At 39.3% G+C, this 27,960-nt stretch overlaps 1 protein-coding gene across 1 annotated transcript; it reads right to left on the bottom strand.

The window, feature by feature from the left end:
- Positions 1-15,471: 15,471 nt before the first annotated feature.
- On the bottom strand, positions 15,472-27,903 carry ndc80 (NDC80 kinetochore complex component). Its single transcript, XM_039804412.1, has 17 exons — positions 27,773-27,903; positions 27,099-27,203; positions 23,705-23,794; positions 22,803-22,929; positions 22,242-22,414; positions 21,463-21,565; positions 21,255-21,341; positions 20,879-20,972; positions 20,632-20,732; positions 20,067-20,211; positions 18,942-19,147; positions 18,532-18,681; positions 18,180-18,269; positions 17,972-18,064; positions 17,610-17,740; positions 17,342-17,444; positions 15,472-16,036 (listed from the first exon to the last, which is right to left on the bottom strand). Exons 1-17 carry the CDS (start codon positions 27,778-27,780, stop codon positions 15,911-15,913), a joined length of 1,932 nt encoding a protein of 643 aa, XP_039660346.1. The 5' UTR covers positions 27,781-27,903; the 3' UTR covers positions 15,472-15,910.
- Positions 27,904-27,960: the final 57 nt, after the last annotated feature.

Here is a 27,960-nt window from a genome sequence, read left to right on the forward strand (position 1 = left end):
AATTTAGCTTCCAAGCCACAGATGATCCTGTTGAACTGAATAATCAGAGTCAAAACCCTATTTAAAAAAAAAAAAAGAATGTTTTAAAAACTACACCCACAGTGTGGCTTGGCAAAACGTCGACTCTAGTCTAATGGCTACTGCGGGGCCGATTAAACATATTCCTGCGTCAACCATGACAGTGCCAAACTGGTATTGGCCCCACTGTGGAAATGTACATAGTTCATCAGCTTTAGCTGTGGACAACAGAGGAAACCATTAGAGCTAACTGACAGTCAGATGATAGTGTCATTAGTCAGATGAGTCTACTGCTCTTTTGTCCATGGTGTTAGAGGAGCTTGTAATGAAGGATAATGTTCCACGGAGTGTAATACAACACAAGTGTTAGCGGTTGAGGGGATGGTGTTCCAAACTGCAGGTGCTAAATACTGGCAGAACTGTAAGTGCTGACACATTCATGTCACATTTTGAACTTCAAAGGGTTAGTTCACCTAAATTACAAAACTCTTACCTGTGATGGTGTCTAGTCATGCAACATTTAAAGATACAAGATATCATCTCAGTACAATGGAGGTGAATACAATGTCATGGCACATTGTGCTCACGGCACTAGAGAATTACAAAACAAAAATCAACAGCAAAACCTGTTTTTAGAAGCAATATCCTGGTTGCTCTTGAAAATCCAAAAACCTAAATGTTTTCTAATTTAAAAAAAAAGTTGTTTGAACGATAACTATTAGTGAGCTTTATATGGGGCACATTTCTCCCATGATGTCCAAATCAATCTGGAGACGCTAAAAAAGTCAACCTGCCTGTTTCCTTTGAGTCTCAGCATTATGGTTTTTAAGATTTACTTTATAAGAAGATTTACATAGTAGCTCAAAATCTCACAATTCAATTCAAATCAGTGACCAGCTTGTTTACAGGAGGAAGTAATTGTGGGCATAGCCTTGTCCGCCACCATTTTGCCAGCTGGCGTGAGAAAAGATCCGAATGATAACCTACAGGATGTGCAATCACGGTATTATCAGACATGTCACGGGTCTTCATGAGAGATCTGTCAAACCACAAGAAGCTCTTTGTGCCACTGCTCTGGAATATGTCAGTGTGACTCAAGCTATATGACGAATCATTTGTAAAGACACAGAAGGAGGGAGGAGAGGCATCACAACATCAAAACAATACAGCTGCCAATTGAAGACGTATGACGACAACACAATACTGATCCTGTTTTTAAGATCAAAAGAGGCTCCAAGATCTGTTATCTTCTCATATTCACAGTTGATAAAAGTAGTTTGTCTTTTGTGAGTATTTTAATCTGAGAGTCTTAAAAGCCAGAAGGTCGTAATCAGAAATACAAAAGGAGGAGTGAGGTTCAGGGTTTTGGCATCAAAGTTCTGCAATATTAAAGTAGATGGTAAAAAGTCTAAAGAAAATACTAGTATTGTAGTGATTCATACAAGAGTAGCCTAGTAATAGTTTAAGAAACACAGCTGTCATAGGACTGCAGAGGCAGAGGGGATAAACATGGAGCTAACCGCAATGCACTGATCATCGTCAACTGGCCTATCGCCAAACCTCCAGCCTGAACCAGCAGCTGAAGGCTCCCCACTAATCTCTACCACCCACACGCACCCACCCAGACACACACACCCACCCACACACACACACAGACAGATACGTGTTGTCACACAAACACACAAACAGATACGTGTTGTCACACACACACACACACACACACACACACACACACACACACACACAGACAGACAGATACGTGTTATCAGTCATCGTTAGAGTGATCTGCAAATGAAATATACTCTGATTCACCCAATGGCCAGCTAGATGAAAAGAGAGAACAATCGACTCTATCGTCAGCCTGTTCTCATGATCCATATCTACTTTTTAAGGACTTTCAAGCGGGGGAGCAGAGCTCGTGTCCCAGGGAAAAACAAGACTTTCACCATGGAAACACGTGTTCGAGTTGCAGGAGTACTACTTAAGGGGACTGGTGTTTTAATCCAAACCACAATCTTTTTTCTAATCCTAACTAGTTGTTTTGGTGCCTAAATTTAACTCTAGTTGCTGTATGACGGTCAACTTTTGTCGGCTGAACAGCCACTGTAACCTCACGGCTAAATTTAACTGTAAAGACTGCTAAACTTAACTGTCATGGGACCGGTCGTTACATGATCAGCCAGCAGTCATAATTTCGTAGGATATCATACAAATTGTTGTGCATAAGTTTTCGTACGATATCATACGAACCCATTTATGAGAATGCGTTGCCATTGTAAAACACTACAACATCAGTGTTGTGACTTTCACTAAACCCTCTATTTTTAATGTCAGCTTCTGGAAAATGTTTTGAATTTTGCAGGGGATTTAATATTTTGTGGGCTTGAGGGAGACAGAGATTGTGGTGAACTCCATAAAAAGGAGGTTAAAAGAAAAGATATCTCTGACACTCTTTTGGCAGATGCATTGCTTTGACAAGACTTTTAGAGCAGCAGAAGGAAATGTAACACTATCACCTGTGTGTTGGTGTGTGAGAGGTGTTCGCTCAGATAGTTAAATATTCAAGTGCAACCTGAGAATGTGCATTGCAATGCTCCGTCTCAGCCTCACACCTGTGGGACGTCATGGTGTGTGTGTGTGTGTGTGTGTGTGTGTGTGTGTGTGATCTTGACTTAGGCTACCTTCGGGGATCCATTACAGACCAAAACACATTTAATTGGGGATAGTTTGTCCAATTGAGGACAAAAAGGTGTGTCCACAATTGGGAAAAAGATGATTTTTGGTTCAGTTGTAAAGGTTAGGGTTAGGGTAAGTCTCCAGGAAATTAATGTAAGTCCATGTATGTATCTAAGTAAACGTGTTATTGTCTGTGTGTGTATTTATACAAGAAAGTGTAAATCTCTATGTTTGCCTATTGGACCAGATGAGAGTGCCGGTTTAAATAAGTTTTATTGTATAAATTTGCCATTCATTTTTAAGTCTTTTATTAGCCAGAAGTTGCAATGTAAACCTGCTATGTGACTGTGTATTCCTGGTGCTCTCCAGCCTAACAGTGAAGTGTAAAAATTGAACAACTTTGATCCTTTTCTGTTCTGCTGTGTCCCTCTTGGGTCTAGATGTGTGTAAACCCTTTTCTGAATGGATGGATAGCATCACACCGAGAAGGCAAAGCCAAAGATTTTGACAGGCTGGTTGATGACGTGATTTTCCGTCCACTTCTGTCTGTGTTGTTAGAGTGCAATGATAAGAAACAGCTCAGAGGCAGACTGGACAGTAGCGCTGCTGAAGAGGAAGCTGTCCGCTCCAATGTGGCACACCACATCAAGCAAAGAGGAAAGTGCTGAGATGTTGTGACGGCCTGCTTGAAAGGGGTGTGATCCTGAATGACACCACCAAAGACACACGACACAAGCACACACTAAGTTATATTTGACCAGCTAGGATTTACATCTGTGAAATACTTTTTCAAAACTGTATTTCTTTTAACACAGAGAGTTAAATAATATACTTGCTTGTGATTATAGACTGATGGATTGCATGTACGGCTTAGTGACATTTCTACTTGTCAAATTTATTAGCAATGTTTTGTCTGAGGCCACTTGTTTCTCAGATAAACTTTTAACTGTTAGCCTCGCTGCCAAGAGCTTGAGGTTTTTATCTATTTAGATTCACATTCTCATTCAGAAAACCTTTATTGCCCTTCACAATGTGATTGAAACATGTTTTTGTCTCAGGCTGTAGCACCGGTGGGAGATCAGGTGGGCTATTAATCGTAGGGAGTGATTCTGTGTGCAAGATAAAAGCAAACTGTTGTAGTTAGCTACAAAACCAAACTGTTAGCTAACCTGAACTAAACTGTTTGGTAGCCTATCTTCCCAGGGCCTTTGTTCCCCAGCTTAATATCCTCTTAATAGGACACATTAAACAATGTAATGTTCTCAGCAATGCTTTTCCCTAGGTCAACTTTTCAATGTATGTTCCCCTGGGTCAATATGTTGCAAGTTTATAGCTTACTAATGTTATAGCCTACTCCTCAAAATGCCCTTAAAATTTATGGGCAAGACCGTTTTCTTGACTTCTGACTTCTTCAAAACCTACAAAAAAAAACAACATCAAACACAAACTTCAAACAGCTTTAACAGCCATAATATGTTTAAAATAATTAAACCATTAATCATGTTATTTGCTCCATTCATAACATAAAAAACATGAATTTGAGAGTTACATAACATACTACAGCTGTTCCCTCTGGGGTTAAAGCTATGTAGATATTGTATATATATATGAGGAATATATATACAATATACAATATATAGATATGTACAAAATGTACACAACATACATTGTCAATACATCAGTGTACATTCCTCTCATCGTTTACACACATGGTTTTGAAGCACCCCTGCTACACTCAGGTACAGAGTGGAACTGCTCTAATCTCCTTGTAAACACAGTGTGTGTGTGTGTGTGTGTGTGTGTGTGTGTGTGTGTGTGTGTGTGTGTGTGTGTGTGTGTGTGTGTGTGTGTGTGTGTGTGTGTGTGTGTGTGTGTGTGTGTGTGTGTGTGTGTGTCTAAGACCCCAAGAGGCCAACCAGACCACTAACTCACCATTCATTCTCCCCTCATGAGGAAATGGCAGAATGTTCCTTAGCTTCATCCATTAATGTCTCCAGCGCTCCATCCTTCTTGTTCTCTTATACCCCCTGTGATTAAACTCAGGAATGCGTGTGCTTATTCACATGCACTCCTGTGCATGTATCTGTGTCTATTCCCTCGTGGTAAAGGGAGGAACCTCTCACTTCCTCCATAAACACCTCAGTGGTATGCAAAGGATCTGTAGTGTGAGCTTCTGACTCCATCACCCTCTGTAACTGCAGTTATGCCTCGTAAATAGGACACATCAAAAGTTATTGAAATGTTTTCGGCTCTGGGAAAAACAGTCAAGTTTTTGGGCCAGCATATAAAGAAAAGAATATAATTCAGTCAGACAGGCCTACCTTAAATGGGTGACAGAGTGGCTCACTGGTTAGACTGGTCAAGCTGGGTTCAAACCTTGTGAGAGTAAGGATCCACCATGCTTAATTGTATATGGGATTAATTAAAAATCCTATTTATATTTCACCAAATTTGAAGACACTCCATACTGGTTTACTCAATACATGAGAGTTAAAAACAAGTCAGGTTCAGGTCTTGTCATCAGACACCCATACCCAAGCGACCCAGCCGGGGGGGCTGATCAGGACCTGACTTGTGTCCAGGTAACTTACTTTGCCACACGTCACCCCTCTCGATCCAGAGCCAAGAGTTAAGCATCAGCTGAGGCTAATTGTTGTTAGCTTGCAAATTAGTAAACCTTCTAAATAATGTAAACTGCCACCTGAAAAGTTCAAGATGTGATGTTAACATAATGCAAATAAGCTAGGTGGTTTACCAAGCAGCATGTGTAGAAACAGCTGCATACTGAGTTTTTTTTATCAAAGATATTATATTTCAAGAAAGTAGCTTGGCTAACGGTAATGCTAGCTATGAGTAGCCATATGTGTCAGGAATATTAAAACTTCTGACTGGTACTGTATATTATAATGAAACCTGTGAAATGATTCCATAATTAGGGGGTGGGGATATTTGTACCAAGATAGAAACTAAAAAGGTTTAATATAGAACCGCTTGTTTTATATTCCTGTGCTGTTATCTGCAATTTGTCTTCTGTTCTGTTGTCCATTTATACTATTTAGTTATTGGACATCTTGTTGTGTTTCTGAGGTAATATTTAATGGTAAATAACTATTTTATTTAGTCTTTACTCATTTCCTTACTTCTTTCCAAACTTCTGTCTTAGCTCTTTATCTGAAAAGGAGATGCAGCACTGTTTGTGTGTGTTTGCCTCAAAAGATCATACATCTGATGAATATATTACGCAGATTGGCTTTAGTAGCTTACTGGAAATATAACATACAGACATAAAATACACAAATACAAACAGATGCATAAGCACTGTATCCTTACCATCTAACACAAACCACATCCATACTCTAAACTTGTGCTGAATGGAAAAAACACCAAACCATGTGTGTATACATAAATCTACAGCTCATCAGGGCACTGAAATAATATGGGCTTCCCAACCATGTAAGCAAGCATTCCTCTGTGATAACTGCAGCATTGCACAGATGTTTCCTCATCGTTGTCCTTTTCACAGGCTTTAAACAAAAATATAGGTGCTGTTTCAAGTTAGAAAACTGATTTACACCTCAATGCAACAGTTTCACTGTTAATGACCATGTTCATATTTTTGCTTTACTCAATAGTATGCAGAAGGAAGAAACAGGAGAGGTGTTGCAGAGGAGGGCTTCAAAGTTACACAAAGAGCATGAGCCACATTCAGACTCACAACATTGTGAGTGATCACACATCCAGATCAGCCCACTGAGCCACAAGGGTGGCGGAAACTGAAAAGAAAACTGAGGAAATGCATAAATTCCATGACAAATTAGATACTCCTAAAGCAACATGTTAACACCTTAGGCCACTGGAACGCGAATTCAGTGAAATAACAAGATTGCCACCAAATTCCGCAGTTATAAACTACTGATCAAATCTAAACATAAGTGTGTAGGATCCCAAAAATACTTACACAAGTATTTACAAGCCTCTGATCCTCTAACATACATCTGTTTCCCCCCTGAGGTGAATGGACCCTGAAATGGATCCTACTAAGCCAGAAAATGACTCACAGAGCAAAAAAAGGGAGCTAACAGTTCAAACCTCTGACTCACAGCCCCTTTATAACCCCTCTATAACCTTTCATAGGCTACAATGACCTTCTTATGACCCCTCGTAGTGCCTTAATATCCCCCATCCAGGCCTGAGTGAGGAGAGACAGACCTGATGGAAATTTGATATCTTGTGCTCAGTTGCCCTGTAATTCACTCACACACATAATCTAGCTCTGACAAAAATTCAGAGCTAGATTGCAAACATAAAGACAGACACATGATGTACATATGCGCGCGCGCGCACACACACACACACACACACACAGACACACAGTGACTGATGTCTAACTGTTTTAAGGCAACTTTTTTACTGTGATCTAACAAAAAGTGGAAAGCAGAAGGCAGATAATAATATGGCATGTTTATTTGCCCTTTGATTCGTTTAAGTTATGCCATATGGTGGAAAGTGCCCTACGCCACTGTGAAGTGGACACATTTTAACAGAGATTACAACAACAGGAAATAAAACATTGACCTCTGTAATGTTTCTGCCATGCAAATTAACCTTTGAGGTACACAGAACAACAGTACCAGTCCTCTCCAAAACACTCCTCTCCACTCTCATAGGCTACTTTGTGTACAGGACAAACACAGAGCTAAAAACTTAAATTCATAGCCTTTTTTATCCATTTTTCCTGCACTCTCCAAAAGACATTTTTATTTAGAGAACTATGATCATAACAAATTTTAAAGCATAGTTCAACATTTTGGGAAATCCATTGATTCTCTTTACTGAGAGATTAATACCACTTTAATGTTCTATACAGTAAATATGAAACTACAGCCAGCAGCTGGTTAACTTAGCTTAGCAAAAAGACTGCAAACAGGGGGGAACAGTTACCTGTAGAGAAGATGTTACTGAGTTGCATTATGGGAAGTGTAGGATTCAGTGTTTTGGGAGCTTGACCCATAGGAGGGACTAAAAGTCAGGACATCTTAGCCTCAGCAGCTTTGATTTTTAACTAATTTTCTTTTTAAATCGGTCTGTCACATGTTTAACAACTTTATGGAAGTGTAATACTAAACCACTGGACTACCCCTTTAAAACAACTGAAGCCTGTTTTGTGTTTTGAATTCTTCTAAATGCTTGTTTTTTTTGGTAGAGCAGAAAACCGACTATCATCTGTTTAAGAGTTGCTACATTAATACTAAATAAGCAAGTTTAACTTTTTTAGTATCTGTAATATTTATACCATATAATAGCATTTTGTTATGTTTTAAATATCCTTTGTACCAGCCTCTGTGCATTCTGTTTCATATGGCTGCAACATAAATTTTTTAAAAGTTGAAGAAACATGGCCTTGCAGTAATTTGTCTCTACATTAAAATGAGCTGCATGATGGGGGTAAACCACAAAACATGCTTTAATCTCCAGAAAAGCTCCATCTGTAAAGTCCAAGTAGGTTTCCAGCTGTTCTTTCTTCATTTTATGTGGAGCTCTACGTGACTGTGGCACCACTGTGGGACACACACTTCCTGTCTTATTTTCTAGCTAAATCTGTGGTGGATCTTCCATACTGTGGATTATGTGGATAAATTGTGCTGACACCAAAGAATAACATTTAAGAAACTGTTATGTTTCATGCCTTAGCTGAATTATGAGCGAGCTGAAATGGAAACACCTGCTGTGTGTAAACCGGTCACTCATTGAATCTATTATTCAACAAAAGATACCCTGATTACAGCGCTTCACACTGAGGCTGAACACACAGGAAACCATCAACATGTGCTGAAGACACTGCCATAATGTCAACACAGCACACTGTCATCAAAGGAACCATAACAAGAAGGAACCGCTGGCCTCACATCGGGAGCAGTGGAAGAGCCCATGGAAAAAGCTGGCGCACACACACCTGTGATGACAGAGGTAGACACTGTACGCTACTCGTCGACTCTGTCCAGCTTCATTCAGGAGTTTTTTTCTGTGAATATTGACAGTGTCTCATTCTCCTCTCACATCACTAACCAACCAGTCTCACATTGCCAGACCTTCCTCCACAGCGCTGCAGAGGAGGGTCTGGCTAGTCCAAACAGCATTCCAGGATGGGAGAAAAGCATGTTCTGGTTTATTGGCATTTCTTTAAACCAATCACAATCGTCTTGGGCAGAGGCCGCGGTGCCGCTGCGAAATAGCCTCGGGAAGGAACTTGTTTTGGTGGAACATGTGCTCGTTCAAAATTTGTTTTAGTCGTGCAACAGAAAACTCAGATTAGACAGAGTCTAGCTAGCTGTCTGGATTTACCCTGCAGAGATCTGAGGAGCAGTTAACCATAGTCTTCATAAATCGACCAGAGTTAAAAATTCCAACACAAAGAAAGTGGAAGGAAACGGACATCCGGCCGAAAAGAGTGAGATCCGGCGGTCCCGGAAGTGGAACATCGCGGATATAGACTACTAACCAACTAACGTTTCATCATTGCTGTAGAGCAAGCAGAGGACTGTTTGATATTACATTCTTTTCAAGTACTCCAGCAATTTTGTATGGCACTTCCATACATTTGGGGGACTCACAAGAGACAGTTTGAGAAAAAGAATAATCAAAAGCAGCAGTTTGCAGTTTTTCTGTAGCTCCTGTAAACGTGTGCACATACATAATCATGCGCACACAACAATTGTCCCGTGCGCAGGATATCTTTCAAACTCCACACTCCAGTTTGGTTGTCTACACTAAATGTGTAGCCTCTAAACCCAAACCGAGATAAGCCTGATCACAAAACTATGACATCGCCAGGGCCATTGTCTGAGATGTGACAAAGCTCCTCCAGAGCAACATAGGACATGCAACTTTCACAGGCTGAGTAATACGCCCCATGATGACTAAACTGATCGTCATGTGTAAATTCAGTGGAGTGCCCCTTTAATGGATGAATGAGCAGCTGTGATTGTAGTGAGAACAGTTTTCAATCTCCAAAGAGAGACTTTGTTGTATCACTACTTGTGGTCTGTTGGTGAGAAAGTCCAGACCCCAGTAGCGAGTGGATGTGGGCAGCGGACTGATATCAGCTTTTTGGTCCTGTGTTATGACCCAGCTCATGAGGGGAAAGGGAAGCAACATAAAACCAGGTGTTTTTGGTAAAAGTAAAGTTATTTATTGGTGAGAGAGTTTAATGTAAATCAACAAAATCACGTACACAACATACAAAAGGGAAGAAGGGCCTGTGGGTGCTGCTTAACACAAAGAAATAAATATATCTGAAAGACCGGCTCTTAAAATAAGAGCTAAATCACTTAACTACATAAACAGAAACAAAATCTCACTAATTAGCTCAACTTTAAAACCAACAGAAGCAGAACAGCGCCCCTAAACCTAGTGTAACTAACACAGCACATCTACAAGTGTGACAGTTTTTGAAAACTAAAGCCTGGCCCAGTCTCCCAGGTAGGTATCACAACAAAGTACCTCAATCTCAGCACAAAACAAGTATTTGACATTCACCTAAAAAAGCACAGGCCGCCTCAAGTGACAATTTGACACTGTATATACAGTGTTTTCTGTTGTTTTTTTCAAAGACTTAGGTGCACATATTTGGCAGAGGGGTTTAGGGGTCCTCCCTAAGAAAATGTGATGTTTTTCAATAGAAATAATGATCAATTTCACATCCGTTGGAGCATTATTATCACCATATCTGTGTCTCAAATGTTGGAAAATCTAGAGCAAATAAATAACACTCAAAAAGCTTAAAACCAATACTGGCTAAAGAAGTCCACTGGAGACCAAACTACAATCATTAGATCTAAGTATTTCTGAGCATCGGAGTGTCATTTTGTTAGTTTTGATGCTCACATTGATTTTACATTCAGTTGGCCTGGGTGGTGCTACACCTTATTTTATATATATATATATATATATATATATATATTGGTGGATGATGTTGAGTGCTGCTATAATCAGTGTACTCAGAGCTCCAAGTAGGAAGTGGGAGGGATCGGACTCGGCTGGACCAATTCCTGAGTGGGAACTACACATTCTACTTAAGATATTCACTCTTAATCACCAAAAGGGGTAAACACATGGGAAGGTGCAGCCTTAACAGCCTGATTGTGTTAAAAGATGAGCCATAGTCCAACAAGAAGAGCATGCACATGGAAGTGAAAATGGGAAGCATCGAGTTTCATTGGTGGTCCAAAGTACACGTCCAGTCAATGGCAAAACAGTGACCTAACCTTTCAAAAAACTTGTCTAGACTTTTTACTCAGCACTTTATTTCCTGAGGAAGATTGGAAAATTATTACTTTAACATGTATTAGGTATAAAAAGCATATATTCAACATAAAATAACCTGTGAAAACCACAAATTATGAGTATATAATGCACAATCAAAAGATACTGAAAAAATTTATTAGACTTGACTTAAAAAGCAGAGCAGAGAAACCGAACATGGTGGTAAGGAAACACGCCTTCCCATCCAGCCAGCTGCAGATCACTGCACAATACGATCAGATGCAGACACTGCTGTAACATGCTTTGACTAGTAAAGTTGCATACCTGATGTATTTAACATTACATATTTATACACAAAGCTGTCTGATAGACAGCATTTCTATGTCTTTCTGTAAGCATTTACATCTTTAATTCGTAGACAAGCAGACACTGCCCATTCTACAACACACAAAGAATAAACTAACCTTAACCAAGACTCTGCCGCTAGGAAACCTGCACAAAATCGTCCTCCACATCAGCAATGCATTACACATGAACCCAAACAAGCTATTTGCAAAGAGCAAATGTTGCACATACTATCATATATTTGACAGGCAACAAAGGATGCATAATTATTTCTGTAATTGTTGTGTTATTGTTATTAATGATTGTGCTGAATTCGAGATGTCAACAATTGTCTGACAGCAACGTTTTTCAAACCTGATACAGTTGCATCATTTCTGTGCGTGTTTATGCCACAGCTACAGCAGACGATTTGTTTTCTAAATCTGGAGACAATTAGTTGTTGGAACAAAAATCTAAATGCCAGAGCTAGTCATAATGTTGGGGTAAGGAAGACTGATTTCAGCTACACAATGGTTTCGACAGGGAGCTGGGAGAAAGAAAAATAGAGAGCATGGAATTATACAACAGAGGTCGCATTCTCTCTTTATCTTCCCCTCTCTCTCCCACATCTGTAGAACAGATTATTCTAGTGGCAGTAAAGGTGAGATTAACCCCTAATAAGACTCCACATTAACACCTCGCCGCTCTACTGTGTCTGGCTGTCTCTGGTATGACAGACTAGCTGCTGAAAGCCTTGTGGTACACAGTGAAATCATGAAATATCTCCAGGTTATGGAGAAGGGAAGAAGATAACCTTTTCATTTTTTGTCTCATGTGCACACCACACACACATCACATACCCTGTTCCTTACATCTCCCTTCTATTAGAGGCCCTGTGAGAAACACACACACACACACACACACACACGCACGCCTTTGCAGTCGGCCCGGTCACTTCCCTTGTGTGAAAGCAGGAACATACAGTGTATTAACAATTCATGGTGCATGTCTTTGAATGCAATGGTCCATGATAAAATAGGTCCATGCAGGCTGAGGGTCACAAGCAACACAAAACACACTCACAACATGTAAAGGAGCATGGAAACGGGCAAAAACACAGGTTTATGCAGAAATAAGCAACCACATTCCTGCACGAGGAGTCACACATTCAGGCCACCATGTACATGCCTCTGGGTGTACAAAGATACACAAATCATGACATTCGTTTTCTCACACATGCAAAGACACATACACACTTTAAAGACTTGTAAAATGGCAGTAATGGAACCCACCTGTCCATATGGGATCTGATAAACACACCCAGGTCTATCCTGTTTAGTTGAATTAAGTCTCTGTAGCTGTTAACACGACACCAGCCTTCCTCCTCTCCTTTAACTTCCTGCACACCCCATCCAAAACACACAGACACAGACACACACACAGGGGTTACCTCTGCTAGTGGTGGAAGTTATCCATCACATTTTTCATTCCCTCTCTCCACAGAGCCCCTCACAATCACCTCATCACATCTGCCAAAACATTTCTCTCACGCTCGCAGCACTGACGGTTTTCAAACGTTCCCCTTGTAAATACTACTTCCACTTCACTGTATTGACACTATGTAAAGTTTAAGGGTCAGGCCATTGCCCCAAATCCTGGGTTGACACTTCAGCTTTGTTCACGCTTTCGGACAGAAAATACTCCATTGATAGATATCACAAGACTTGGATGTTGAGTTATTTTTGCTAAGTATTTCAGGATTTCAATGAATGATTATTTGTATCATCGATTTGTCTGCCAGTTTTTTGTTTTTTTAATAATTAGAAAAAAAATAGTGTAGAAAATGTCTGTTTACAATTTCTCAGTGCCAAATGTGACATCTTGAAATTTTCAGTTTACAATAATTTTAAAAAGAGAAACGCTGAAAATTCTCACATTTGAAAAACTGGGGCAAGTGAATGTTTGCTTGAAAAATTACTCAAAGAATTGATCAGTAATCATAATTGTTAACCACTGTAGTATTTCACCGTTCTGTTGTATAAACTAGCCATTATTCTACTTCATTTATTTCTAATATTGCAGGTAATTTCCTACTATATTTTCTGCAAAGCTTCAGAACATGTAGGAGCAACAAAAACTACCGGCTGAGAAAAACTAAAGCTGTTGACGGTGTTGTCTTCCCGTCGACCATACAGGTTTCTTTTATTCTTTAGTTTTTTTCTCTCCAAATGCTATAAAACTGAATATGATCACTAGTGAACTGATCATTTATTTTACTTCCAACCATCCACTTTATTTTTTTGACAACTTGGTTGAAAGAAACCCAAATTTCTGATATAGAAACCTTTCGAAAATGGGTCAAATTTGACCCAAGGACAAGAGGAGGGTTCACATAACCAAGCTTCAAATTAAGACAGGACACTTAGAACAATTATGACACTTAACATTTACTGAAGGTCTGACATATGGCTGCAACTAAATCATCTCTCTATGGGATGTATCAAGTCATGCACACTTTGACATTTCTTGATAGGAACTAGAACACAAAATACACAACCAAAAAAAGAATGAACCAAGAAACAATAGGCACATTTTTGCAAGCTACTGGACAATGTTAATAGTGTTAGGTTGCAGGGCAGATTCTCCCTTTAAAGTGGAATGAGAAAATTGGAAAAAGAGGCACTTTTGTGAAATCATAAATCAACAGCCTGTGTCCAACAAGAGCAGCTGAACCACAAAACAAATCTTTATTTGAACAAGATCATGTGAAAAAGGCCAGGAACCCAAAAAGTTCCATAAGACCGATCTGACAAACACTGGATCAGGGCCGATATTATAGGACACCAAAGAAGAAAAAAAAATTGAAAACCTAAAAGTACACAAAAATTGTGGTTTGAATTGTGTACAGATTGCCACAGGATCTGGATTGGATCTCTGCATGGGATATAGATGTAAATAAATACTAATACTGCAGGCCAAATATGCAGCGTTCACTGGAAGCTGGTAGAAGGAGTGAGGTTGACCATGACATGGAGAAAGCATTGTGGAGAGATACGACCCACTCCTTTGGGTCGTCACTGCCAACTTTGCCTCGGTCAAATGATTTGCAATAAATGCTCCTGCCATGACAGAAAACTCCTAAAATAATAAACGCTTTTACTAATGAGCCAGTCAGTTTTATGGGTTTTGGCTGGTATGTGGAATTTAAATGCTGTGTTCAGTAAAAATAAGATAAATGAGGCCGACACAAATGGAAACTATGCCTGCTATTTAATTGGTAACCAGTGTTTGCCTGAACCAAGATCTAACTGAAGTCAAATTCATAAAGTCACAGATTGGGTTTGTAGAATACAAATATTAAAAAGGTCCCATGACATGGTGCTTTTTGGATGCTTTTATATAGGCCTTAGAGGCCCCCTAATACTGTATCTGAAGTCTCTTTGCCAAAAGGGGGGTAGGGGGGCAAGGTGGAGGATGGGGGTGTGGCCTTGACCAACTGCCACTTTGCTCATTTGAAAGCCATGATGTCTCTCTCTCTCTCATGGGTGGGCCAAATTCTCTGGGCGGGCAAAGCAGAGAAAGGGGAGGTAACCTTCCTCCTTATGACCTCATAAGGAGAAGATTCCAGATCGGCCCAACCTCAAAGTGAAATTTTCATACCATGGGACCTTTAAATAAGCACAGCGAAGGTGTCCAAAACACGTGTGATATTATCAAGACTGTATAACAAAGTGTTTCCGACAAAATTCAATATCCAAAATAAACTGCTTAAACTTGGCGATTTGTAGCTGTATTAAGTATAAAGTTGATTAAATTTGGATTAACCTTTAACAACAATTGGTGGTATTGGCTGCTGTAGACGCCTACTGCAATCAAGAGATTCATTTCATTTGGTACTTACTTTGATCACAAAAGTTGTTACAAGGCTTTTGTTAATGTTAGAATACTTTATGAAACCAAGTAGCTATTGTAGAAACTGCAACGTTAAGCAACAGTTTAGGAAGTTTGGAAAATATCTCCTAGAGGAAAATGTCAATGAATAGCAACCTGAACACTTGAGTTTTGGCAACCAGGTGTGTGCTGCCTTCTAGTGGCTTCGGTACAACACACATCTGATGAAGTACAGTATGACCACAGTGAGGAAAGACTGATGATGTATCTTACAGTCACTGACACAAATAAGGAAGTTTACAATATATTGACTACACCTTAAGACACCATTTTTTTTTTTTTAATTAAAATCTATTTTTCAGTGTTACACAGTAGAAACACTAACCTTTACTAGCCCTTTCCTCTGGTGTCTTGTTGCCATATATTAGACTATTTTATAGAAACTAGAGGGTTTTAAAGTTATGTATTAATGTTTATTAATGAAAAAACAGAAGTGTATTTTTTATTTTATCCTTTTTCATTCAGTGATATAAAATGACACAAAACACATGAAAACTCAGAACAAATAACAATTCCGAACAAGTAACAATTCAGAACAAATAATTAATTAGGTAAGTTTCTGTTTTCCAAGATGGAAACAACCTAAAAACACACATGACAGGGAAAACTCCACTTCCATAGTCATAGAAATGATCTGCCCCTGCAGACCTGAAGGCCTCTATCCTCCCGCTTCGCTTTACTAACTGTTTGCCATGGACCTGAAGTTCTTCAAAGTTTCCCGCAGCTTCTTTAGAACAGCTTCATCCTCTTCCACAGCCTTAGGGCAGACCCGCCTCACTCTGCTGTGCAGATCCTCCAGGCACTTCTGTTATACAAGAACCACAGGAGCCAATGGGTTGTATTACATTAGGGCTGTTTAGGATTGTGTATTCGCATTTCTCACATCACCCACCATTACACTGGTCGGAAATAAATAACGAAACGCAATATGTGGCAGCCGGTGTTGATTGTATGGCGCACCGCCACAAATTAATCTATGTGTGGGAAACACTGGTTGAGGTGCCTTTGGGGGGCATTTGTTTTAAGGCGAGTTTACACCAAAGGTTCACAACAATACGAGTTTACACTTTAAACTACTTGCAAAAAAACCGTGGTCTGCAACATTAAAACCTGCCAGTTTACGCCACTGCGACTGGACGAGACGGTGGATCGTAACTCTTCTTCTCTTTAGTGTTTCTTTAGGCTTTGTGTGGTGCAGCTCCGTGCTGCCTTCATGAGAATGGGACGTCAGAGTATCATCTTATATAAACTCGTTACGAAATCGGTCTTGTCGTGAACTTTATGGTCTATATTAAACGTTAACATCATTTATCTTTAATAAGTCTACGGTATGAACTTAGCTGTTGAACATTTTTCATTCAATGATATGATTTTTGATAATAGTAACAACAACAACAACAACAATAATAGGACTAATAATAATTATCGTAACAATAATAGGACCTAATCATTAATATTCAGGGAAATTAGCCTACATCTTATTTGATTGGGGATGGGTCGGTAAGGGACCTGGTGGCTGGTTGCAGTATAGGTCATAAATCCCACCCCCTCCATGTTAGTGGATGGGACATGGGCCAAACTAACTAATACTCATGAGTATAAGACAATATTTTTTGAAAAAGATGGTTTTGGTCATTTTAGGTAGTTTTGATCACGCCGTTTGTTCAAGTGTTAATTTTTCTGATAAGTTTGTTTTTTATCAGTTATGTGATGCTATAAAACAGGGTGAAACGTATTGATTGACAGCTGAGATTGACTCGCAATTGGTCGGGCAGATGTATGGGCGGGACTTCGATACCGCGGCTCCACCACAACTGATATTTCCTCATGTTTTTAGCTCTAATTACATACAATACTGTGTAATTTTTTTTTCATTGAAAGCCTCAATATATTAAGTCAACGATGGCTGCAGTCACATCTAAACCGCAGTGAAATACTTAGGCTGTTCCTATATGTTATGTGCTTGTGATGTTTGCACGGGAAAAAAGCTAGATCTACTTATTTTGATACATTTGTTTGTTTTCTTGCTATAACAAATTGAAGTATGCCTGAGATACAGACACTTCCTTGCAGTACAGGGACAGATGTAGTAGAGTTGTAAGAACGTTACCTCTGTGATTGACAAGTGGTTAGTAGCTGTGGTAAATACAGACGCAAGGTTGTTGGCTACTGTTCGTCTCTCCTCATTGGTCTCCTGCAGCACTAGGTGGTACCTGAAGAGACAACCACAAGTGTTAAAACTCATAATTTAGACTGACAGAAACCTTGAGGATGTTAAAGCTCACACATGAAGTAATCCTTAAGACATAAATATTGTTGAGAGAGATAGATCTCTATCTATCCATATCTCTCTATATCTATTTATATCCATAACTCACTGTTGTTGCGCTGCCTTCAGTTGTTGCACAGACTCATCATATCCAAAATTAACCTTCTTCTCAAGGTGGTTACGATGGTTATCCACTGACTCCTTTTCTGCCAACAATTCCTGTTCCTCTTGGGCCAGCTCCTATACAGACACAAACACAGGAAACTACCGATAGTACATGTATGACACAACTGTGCATTTTCTGCTCGTCACCAACACGTTAAAACGTTTAATCATTCCTGTTTCTCAGCTTTGAAGAGCACAAATGCCATTTTGTCTAAATGGGGTTAAGTGTGATCGATGTGTGCCAACTGGTGAATGCAGTATGGCATTTCTACCAACATTAAGCAGTCTAAACTATATGGACTATACCTGCATGTTAGAATCCAACCGCTCGTCGAGCTTGCGAATCTGCTCCCTCAAGTGCTTCAGGTCATTGGACTTGTCCAAGATGTTAGAATTCACCTTAAAAGAGAGACATTTAAAAATGACAAATGTGATTTGAAAAAAGACGCACTTTGATAATATTGTGTCAGCATGGGAAAAAGTTAATGGAGCAAAATAATAAGGATTTTGTTACCTGTTCACACGACTCCTCCAGACTGACTTTCATGTTGGCTAACCGACTGTTCTCCTCCTCCACGTCACTGACCAGCTTTCTCAGGAGCATCTACAACACGGCATAGATCAGAACAAAAACACATAATACTAAAATATATCACGCAAGACACAAATCTAATTTTCAACGACCTACAATGGAGTAAATATAAAAAAAAGGTACATGTCCAAAGCTACAAATAACTGAAAATAACCTAAGCATTGGGATAGCAAGGTAGTCTTGTTTGTACTGAATTGAAATCCTTCAAAATATGAAAGACTGCTCCTATGCCGACTCAAAGGTTTGTGTAAACAGGATCATTAGCAGCAATTACCTGTCTCTGGGTTTTATGCTGAACCATGCTGCCGGGTCCATATTCACATGGCCTGATCTCAAAATCGTGACCACCGGCGTTCTCTGCCGACAGTGGTATCAGCTTCAGTTTACGTGCCAGCTTGTGGTACTCCGCTAACTTCAACTCCGCCTGGGATTAGACAGACACGGGAAGGGCGAGGAAACAACTTAAATCAAAAAGGTCAAAATGTGTACCAGTGGATGAAAAACGTCTGCTATTATCAATCTATACCGACTACAAATGGGTAGCAAATAAACACTGACACAAAATACACATAGTTTAATCGCAACTATTAAGAAAAAACTGAGTCATATGTCACATACACCATCTTAATAACATTTTGTTTACCATTTCTGCTCCTCCTTCTACAGTCAATGTACATACAGTACCTTGTCATTCACTTTGGCCAGAACAATCTCCTCATTCCACTTGTGCTGTTGAGCATCTTCAAGAGACTTGCTGAGACTGGAGATGGTCTGTTGGAGTTCTCTCTTCTCTCGGTTGATCCTCTCAACATCAGCTGGAGTGAACTTCTGGTTCTGCAGTAGGTGTTGCAGTTCATTTTGCTGATGTTTTAGAGTCTCCAGTTGACTGCCTGCAGAAAAAAGAGAGGGAAAAAAACATTACACTGATTGGAAGGAGATGTTCAAAGTTATTGTAGAAGACCCAATAAGCCCACTTGTGACCACATAACATGTGTCGCCATGTGCTAATTGGAACCTGAATACTGTTTAGTTACTACAGAAGAACTATGTTGCTGAGTGGGAGCTTTCTTTGTACTGCATGGTTACTTACTGACAGTTGGAGACTGAATATTTGCAGATAAAGAAAAAAGTATGGTCTCTGGTGGCTTATTAATAAAAAAACAGAAATGTAAAATGTTTTTTTTTTTTTTCCAACAGGGAAATTGAGAAAGGCTCTCAGGTAAGACACAAATCCAGTTAACCCATAAGTAGAATCCTTATTATGTTGGTGCTGAGTGTGCACAGGCCCATTAAGAACTTGGAAATTCCAGTTACTTTGCATAGTAATTAGCACAGACGGCTACATGGTAGGGCTGGGCAACATATCAATATTGTGATATGAGACTAGATATCGTCTCAGATTTTGGATATCGTAAAATCGTAAAATATTAAGTATGGTCTTTTCCTGGTTTTGAAGGCTGCATTACAGTAAAGTGATGTAATTTTCTGAACTCAGACTGTTCTAGCTGTTCTATTATTTGCCTTTACACACTTTGTCATGAAATCAACATTTCTGATGATTATTTATCAAAATTCTCATGGTGTAAATAATATTTTGATAAAGCACCAACTGTCAATCCTACAATATTGTCGGAATATTGACATCAAGGTGTATGGTCAAGAATATCGTGGTATTTGGTATTTGATTTTCTCCATATCGCCCCGCCCTACTTCATGGTGACTAATTATTGAGATCCAAACATCATCAGACGCCCACAGGATCCAGTGCATCCTGCCAAAGAACTGGCTGACTGACATGGCCATATTTACCAGTGGTCTCCAGCTCATCACTCAGTTCTGAATCTCTGTTCTCCAGTTTGGCTTTAAAGGTTTCCATGCTGCTTCGATAACTCTGGAGATTCTTGAGGTCGGCCTGCAGTGTTATCCTTTCCTTCCTCTTGGTCATTAGACGGTCCTGTCCAGGAGAAGAAGACAGAACATTATCTTTCTGATTTAGTGTTGCTCTAAAGTTAAACGAGATTACATTTAAACAGGTGAGTTATATATACACAGTTGACATGAAGGGGGTCATTAGCTTTAGTTTGTACCAGGGTTTAAACATGTTTATTTTGGCTCTAAAGTTGGGCATTTTAACATTAGCGTCTACAGTGATTGACTTGCTTTTGGAGCCAGCTTCAAGTGGCCATTCGAGGAACTGCAGTTTTTGGCACTTCTGAGTTGGCTTCATTTTTCAGCCCCAGAGGTTGCAGTGTGTGTGTGTGTGTGTGTGTGTGTGTGTGTGTGTGTGTGTGTGTGTGTGTGTGTGTGTGTGTATATATATATATAAAAAATCATCCATGCACATGGGGATGTGTCAATAAAAAGGTCTTCTGACCGTCCGGCTCTCTTTCTCCAGTTGTTCAACCTCATCGCTGAGTATTTTGTACTTCTCCTCCGTCGAGGCCAGCAGGGCTTCGTCAACGTTGTAAAGTTTCTCTGTGAAGACACACACTTGTTGAGTTTTCGATTTCAAAATTTAACTTAAAAATCTAAACTGAAACTAACAAACATTATGCTCAAATATACATAGAAAGCAATTCCTTGTTAAAAAACAACTAATTTCATAGAGATGCTGTGCTTACTTAGTTTATTGAAGAATAATTCATCCATGTCGTCAAATGTGTCTTCACCCTGCATGAACTTTGAGTATGTCTCAGCTGTGTAGTCCAAGACGAGCTGCACAGCGACACGTGAAAGAGAAGATAAACATAAATAAACAAACTAACAAATGTTTTAGACTGAGACACAGAAATAAGAGGAACTGTATAATGTAAAAATACAGAGAGAAAACACCTGAATGGCTTTGAAATATACTGCATCAGTAAGAAAAACTCACAACTGTTAGCAACCGTGCAACAAAGAGGTCTTGTGTTTGATTCCAGCAACAGATATACAGTACATCCTCTTGACCTTTTAAGGGTTTATGCCTTATGGGGCTGTTAAAAGAAGTCAGGGTACCTTGTTATACTCGGCCCCTTCCTCGATATCAGTGTCTTCACAGAAGTCACTGAACAGCAGCTCCTGCTTACTCAAAGACCAGTTGATCTGACACACAGAATAAGCACAAAAATTACATTAGTTTATTCTGAATCCGATGCAAATGAACATGGTTTTAGATAGCAACAGTCCACTGTAATTCTTATTAAAAGTGTTGTTTGTGTCTCACCTTGACTTGGTCAATCAGCCACATGAGAGCACCAAGGGCCTGAGGCCAGGTGTGAGGAGCTCCAACAGAATACATTGAAGATTTGGAGAGAACAAATGGATACCTGAAACCAAAAATATGGAGAAATAAAGACAGTCCGCAATATTTCTTAAACTATAGAAAAGGAGCCAACATGAAGGCTAACAACAAATAGTAAGGTACTTGCATGTACTATGAATTTGATACTAGCATAACCTTTTTTTTTTTTTTTTTAAGATTTTCTCTCCATCGTTCTTTGTATTATTTCTTTTAATCCAGCCCATAGACTGTATAATATTAATGGACAACACATCCGGTTCGGCGAGGTGCTGCAAATGCGCAAGTGCCTTGAACGCGCATTCTATCTGAATTCCAGCAGGGGGCGACACGTGCGGTTACAAAAGGAGTTTGGTTTCTGTAGAAGTCTATGAGAAAGTGACCCACTTCTCACTTTATTTATTACCTCAGTAAACATTTTCATGAGTTTATGGTCTCAATCGCTAGTTTTAAGTCTTCTGCAACACAGAATGATGTTCATTTTTAGAATTATTGTCTCGTTGATTTTAAAATCGGCAATAAAGCTGGGGGTGTTTTAGGGCGTGGCTATGATGTGATTGCCATTGAAAGTGTGTAATGTTACGTAGAGTGTAAGCAGCTCCTCCCTCACTCCTCTCTCTCGCACTTAAGACTGTAGGGGTACTAAATGAAACTGAAATATGAATACATACAATTCTTATTAATACTTAAAGACAGTATTTTACCTCAGGGCTTTAAGCATAGCTGGAACCTCTTCCTCAACTTTTAGATTTGGCATCTCAAAGTTTGGGTCTAGCTGACGGTAGACAAACTCAAACACCTTCACAAACTCCTTGGTAGAGGGAGACTGGAGGGTCTTGGCTGACAGAGTGCCTGGGTAACCCTGCTCTGTCAAGAACTAGAAAGACATAAGAGAGAGTATCAGGCTGGACAGAACTACAGTATGGATTCCCACTCATATTGACCGACACCTATACAACTTTTTTTGCTGCAAATGCAGGTACACAAAGTTTAAGCAACATTTTGATTTCCCATTCAGCAATATTATTTAAATCAATACAATACACCAACATATTTCATATCCCACACAGCGGATTTAATGTACAAACATGTAATGTGTACACACACACACACACACACACACACACACACACACACACACACACACACACACACACACACACACACACACACACACACACACACACACACACACACACACACACACACACACACACACACACACACACACACACACACACACACACACACACAAAGGGGTTCACCTCATGCAACTGTCTGATACACTGCTGAACATAGGACTTATCATGCAGAGGTCTGGTGTCTTTGATCTTCTCAGTTCCTCCAAACCCTGACATGGTGCTGTTGCGAGGCATGCTGGCTCCGCTAGTCCTGCAGAAAAAATATTAACGTACCACCACAATGTCAAATATCAATTCATGTCTCAATCATGTTCATACATTACAAAATGAAATTCAAGGAATTTCAAGTACTTTATCGAGCACTATTCTTTTCAATTTCAAATATATTTTTCAAGGTTTCTCAAAAATTGTGAATCCCAGAGATCACGAGAGGTCCTTGAGCAATGAGCATACATTAATAAATGTGCACAAAACATATTAGGCTGATTGCAAAGAAAAATAAGTTTCATTTCAATTGCATCTAAATAATTGCATTGTATAAATGTATTAGTGGTAAATAAAAACAAAGACAACAAATTTGACTGTTTTTATCTTGAGTAGGATAACGAATGAAGTCTCTTCTAGTTTATTCTCATCGTTTTACTCATTTCAGTACCTTTAAATTTATTTTATGAGCATAAAGTCTGTACTTTTTTACTTTAGTACCACATCTATGCTGTTAATGTGTGTTTGTTACACTGGTTTGAATTAAGAAAGTAACTAAAAGCCCAGTCAAGTTTTTACAGAGGTATTACTCTCTTTGAGGTCATCACAGAGGTTTCCTTCTCACTGTGTAAGGTAAAGACTATACATTTTTACCACTTCATTTCATCTTACTACTATTGTAAGTGTACTGGCTGTGTCCGGTTTTACTGATGTATAGGCTATATCTATTGTATGTTCTCAGTCTTTTGTAGTTGTTTACACTTCTATGTGAAGATCACTGGAAAGCAACTTTGTACATTTCTGAAATATTATTCACATACCGTGCACCAAAGAAGCTGGTCCGCCTTTCAGAGTTCACAGACTGCGGTTTGGGTATGTTAAGCTTTCCAAAGGAAGGCTGTTTAACGTTACTGTGAAGAAACATAAAACATAAACAAATTGATGTATTCCACTTGCTGACTCACATTTAAACATGCTGCCAATAATCCATTTCTCATGTGTCTTCACTGAGTCACACGCCCATGTTTCTAATATCACCCTATGCCACAAATAAGTAACGTTAGAGGTCTAAACTATGAAGCCTCCAACTAAATAATGCCCAAGTGTTTGTGTCCGTTTGTTATCAACGTTAAACATATAGGAAACAGCATGAACCTAAACATAACATCCTTTGTCTACAATCTAAGGTCAGTCCAAGGTAATGTTTTGGATACAAAAAAAGTCATTAGAAGTAGTCAAGGAGCAAAGTGTATAAAATTTGTTTTTGTTAGGATGTCGCCAACGTCAGGGGTCTGTTTCAGAAAGCATGTTTAGTGAAAACTGAGTTTGTTAACCCTGAGATGAGGGAAACTCTGGGTTTTCTGTTTCAGAAAGGGAGGTCACTTCACCTCAGAGTCAGTTACTATGGTAACTGAGCCTGTGAACCTAACCTGGTCAGGAGCAGGTTTTCTTCCCTCAGTCTCCTCCCTCTGACACAGCACTCTTTCATTTCCTCATTCATTCAGTCTGTACCAGGCGCATTTTAGCACAGTTTGTTATCTCCATGAATAAGAAAACAGGGTTGGTTTATTAACCATGTTAGGCAGACTGTAGCACGTTTTTGTTCCGAACATGGCATTTCCTTTTGTCAACGATCCCGTTGATGAAGATGCTGTATTGCTTTGTTAGTTAAACATACGTCGGGAGGTGTTTCTCTGTTCTGTATGTTTGAATATAAAAATCTATAAAAAAAATAAGAAATGTCAGGAGATGATATTGAGGCCCGACTATAGATTTTATTTTCATTTCCAGATAACTACCTATTTGAGAGGTATCGTTTTTCTTCACAGTCCATGAGATCTGTAGATAACCTTATCCGTCCTCATATCACTAACGTCACCCATCGTGGACATGCTCTACCACCAGATTATTTGTGTGGCATTACGTTTTTTTTTTTTTTGCAAACAGCAGTTTTCTTTACAACATTGTTGATGTGGAGCATATTAGTAAAGCCACTGTAGCAAAATGCTAACAGAAGAATGACTCGCTCCGAAACGTTTTTTTTTGTAGACTTCCCTGAACACAAACCAGTAAGTGACATTAAAAAGAAATAAATGATTGTAAATCATGCTGCAACCTCAGAATGGGATTAGTAGTAGTTTACTTTATTCGCCCGCAGGATTGCACCTAAATGAAATTATAGATGTACTACTAGGGCTGTCAAACAATTTTTTTTAAAATCGCGTTTAATCGCTGAATTTCTATAGTTAATTGCGATTAATCGCATGTTTTATCACATGATTAAAATTCTATTATTTTGCATTTCAGAACTGTTTTTAAGTACATATTAACAATGGAAAGCAATTCTTATCAGTCTATCTTGATTGGGAATCAAATGAATGCAAAGAAAGTTACTTTATGAACTTGACTTTAAGCTTTGTATTTGTTTATTATTTATTTACTGTAAACAAAAGAAAAAAAGAAGGGTACTCAACAGTCAGGAACTTGTTTATTGTTAAGGCTAAGATTTAATAATAATGTAATAACAATAACTTATTTCACCAGTAAATTGCCGTTGAACGACAAAAACAACCACCAGATGGGAAATGTGTATTTTACAATTACTGTGAATGCACCGCGAGGCTACCTGTTTTAAGTGAACGCACAGTCTGTGTTTAATTCCGACAGCGGCAGCTGCTGCAGAGCAGACTGTTACGTCCCGCTGTTGGAATCCTCTACAGTGAAATAGTCACACTTTACACTGTTTAACGTTAGCCTTCAGCATTTTAACCGCGTTTAATCCAGCTGCTAGCTAAAGGTAGGCTAACGTTACCTGCTGTCAGGTGTAGTGTAAAGTCAGGCACCAAAATTTTCGTTCTTATTCGGTCTCATTACTACCGTTTAGGTCGGCGCATTTCGGTACCCAACCCTACTTACCAGAGTCAAGTAACTCTGGTAAGTTATAAGTAACTTACGAACTTATAAAATAATTTTGATTACTCACTGACGTCCAGTGATCACCAGTTGATGAGACAGCGTTTGCACTTTGGTTTCAATAACAGGTCGGCGAGTAGCACTCTCCAAAATAGTGCTCTGCCTGAGCCTACTAGCATCAACCTGAGTCACGTTAACTGTACTATGCTTCAAGGTTCATACGCATTTTAACCAATACTTTTCCATGACTTTTTGGCAAATTTCCATGACTATGTGTTCCTGAAAATGTCAGTCCACATTATACAAAACAAATACAAATCTGTGTTAAAGTTTACCCTCAGAGGTTTAACTATAAAATGAATGACAATTTATGTGGTTCATAGTGGGATTCATATTATCGCTCCCCGAATAGAATGTTGAGGTTAAGACGACATGAAAATACATTTATTAATGACATATTATGCTGTGTTAAAAATAATTCCATGACTTTTCCAAAACTTTCTGGGTCTTTTTATGTTTCCAAAACCTTTCCAGGCCTGGAATTTGCATTTTTCAAATTCCATAACTTTTCCAGGTTTTTTCAAAACGTATGAACCCTGATGCTTAGCTCGTAGGTGGTAGCTCAAGCTTGACGTGCTTCGGTGATATTTTAATTCGGCTTTACAAAATGTGCATATGGCTTTCGACTTGTCTACGAGTCTAGTTAAATAAAAAGCGCCATTCAGAGTTGTGTTGCTGCTGCATTTCTCCGTCATGCCTGCAGCCTGTAGTAATAAATGAATAAATGGTTATGCTCGCGATTAACGCGTTAATGCTGACAGCCCTATGTACCATTCCAGTTTCAACCACTAATATAAGTTACCTGTGATTAAATATGAAATGAATACACTACATTAGAGCTTACGCATTGACTCGAGCAGCAATTTTCTCCCACACACATTCTCTCTTTTGCAGCCTTTTAACAAAATATGTATTCAAACTCGCTGTATGTGCGCATGAGTATTTCGCCGACCAGTTTGTTTGTGGTTGTTACCATGACAGATCGAAGCATTATGGCTCCATTCATGCTGCCTTTTTATTGTGGTGGTACACGCGCTTAACTCTGAGTGAACGTACACCGAGTTTATTGAACCAACTCGAATCAGCTGTTCTGGAACCGAAAACTCGGAGTTTCCCACCTCAGGGTAAATCAGCTCAGAGTTCAGGGTAAAACTCGGAGTTTGTTAAACCTCCTTCCTGAAACGGGCCCCAGGTTCTAACAACCGCAAATGGGCATAGTAGTTTCTGTTACTTCAAACCAACCTTTTGGGCGTTGTATACGCCATACTCATCCTGTTGCTGTCTTGCACTCGCATAGGCTGGTCCGATGATCTGCTGCTTGCTAACGTTGCACGACTCATCCTTCCACTAGATCACACGTTACAAAAAAGAAACGTTTAATAACGTCATTCTACTGCTTCACAAAGTCCACCAAAACACATACAACGGCATATTAGGACGATACTATTGGTTAGCTAGCTAGCTACATTTTGAAATTAATGTCACATAGCTAGACGTTTACGTAAAGTCTGTCAGTAACTACGGTTATCTCGGTGTTTGTTGTGCGGCATATATATCTATGGTTGTGCGGTAGCTTATCTAGCTAACGTTAGCTACATACCAGCTACTCGTTCAGTGGCTTAGCTAGCTAGACAGAACACAGCTAAATATAATAATCGTTGTTAGGAAGTAATGCTGGCGTAAAGTAATTATTACGGTTGGTAACACTGCTTAGCTACATTAACGGTAACGTTAGCTAGCTAACTGCATCTAACTGACGTTAAAGTCAAATCACAATAACGGCGACTGGTAACGTTAACGTAAATATCTTAAGCAAGCTACCAAAACCCATTACATTTCGTCAGACTTTTGTTTAATGATTAGTTCCAGTGATACACAATGGCTTTAAGTGGATCTCAAGTTAATTTAAGACGTACCGCTCCATATTGTGTAGCTAGGTGGAAAGTTAACGTTTACAAGATGATCCAAACGGACGAAGTCATAAACCCCGCCAAACAAATACAAATACTGGATGGCGGTGACATCACCAGAGTACGGATAGCTATTTAACCCAAAAAGGGTTCGTAACGCGCTCTACAAATATATGACTTGTCCACAGCGACAC

This window comes from Perca fluviatilis, chromosome 6, assembly GCF_010015445.1.
Source record: "Perca fluviatilis chromosome 6, GENO_Pfluv_1.0, whole genome shotgun sequence".
Taxonomy (NCBI): Eukaryota; Metazoa; Chordata; class Actinopteri; order Perciformes; family Percidae; genus Perca; species Perca fluviatilis.

Coding starts and splice junctions, on each gene's coding strand:
- ndc80 (XM_039804412.1), bottom strand. Junction 19,148..20,066: donor TGATGAGCTGGAGACCACTG/GTAAATATGGCC, acceptor TTTTTTCTGCAG/GCAGTCAACTGGAGACTCTA. Junction 17,445..17,609: donor CTGAAGGCAGCGCAACAACA/GTGAGTTATGGA, acceptor TTGTCTCTTCAG/GTACCACCTAGTGCTGCAGG.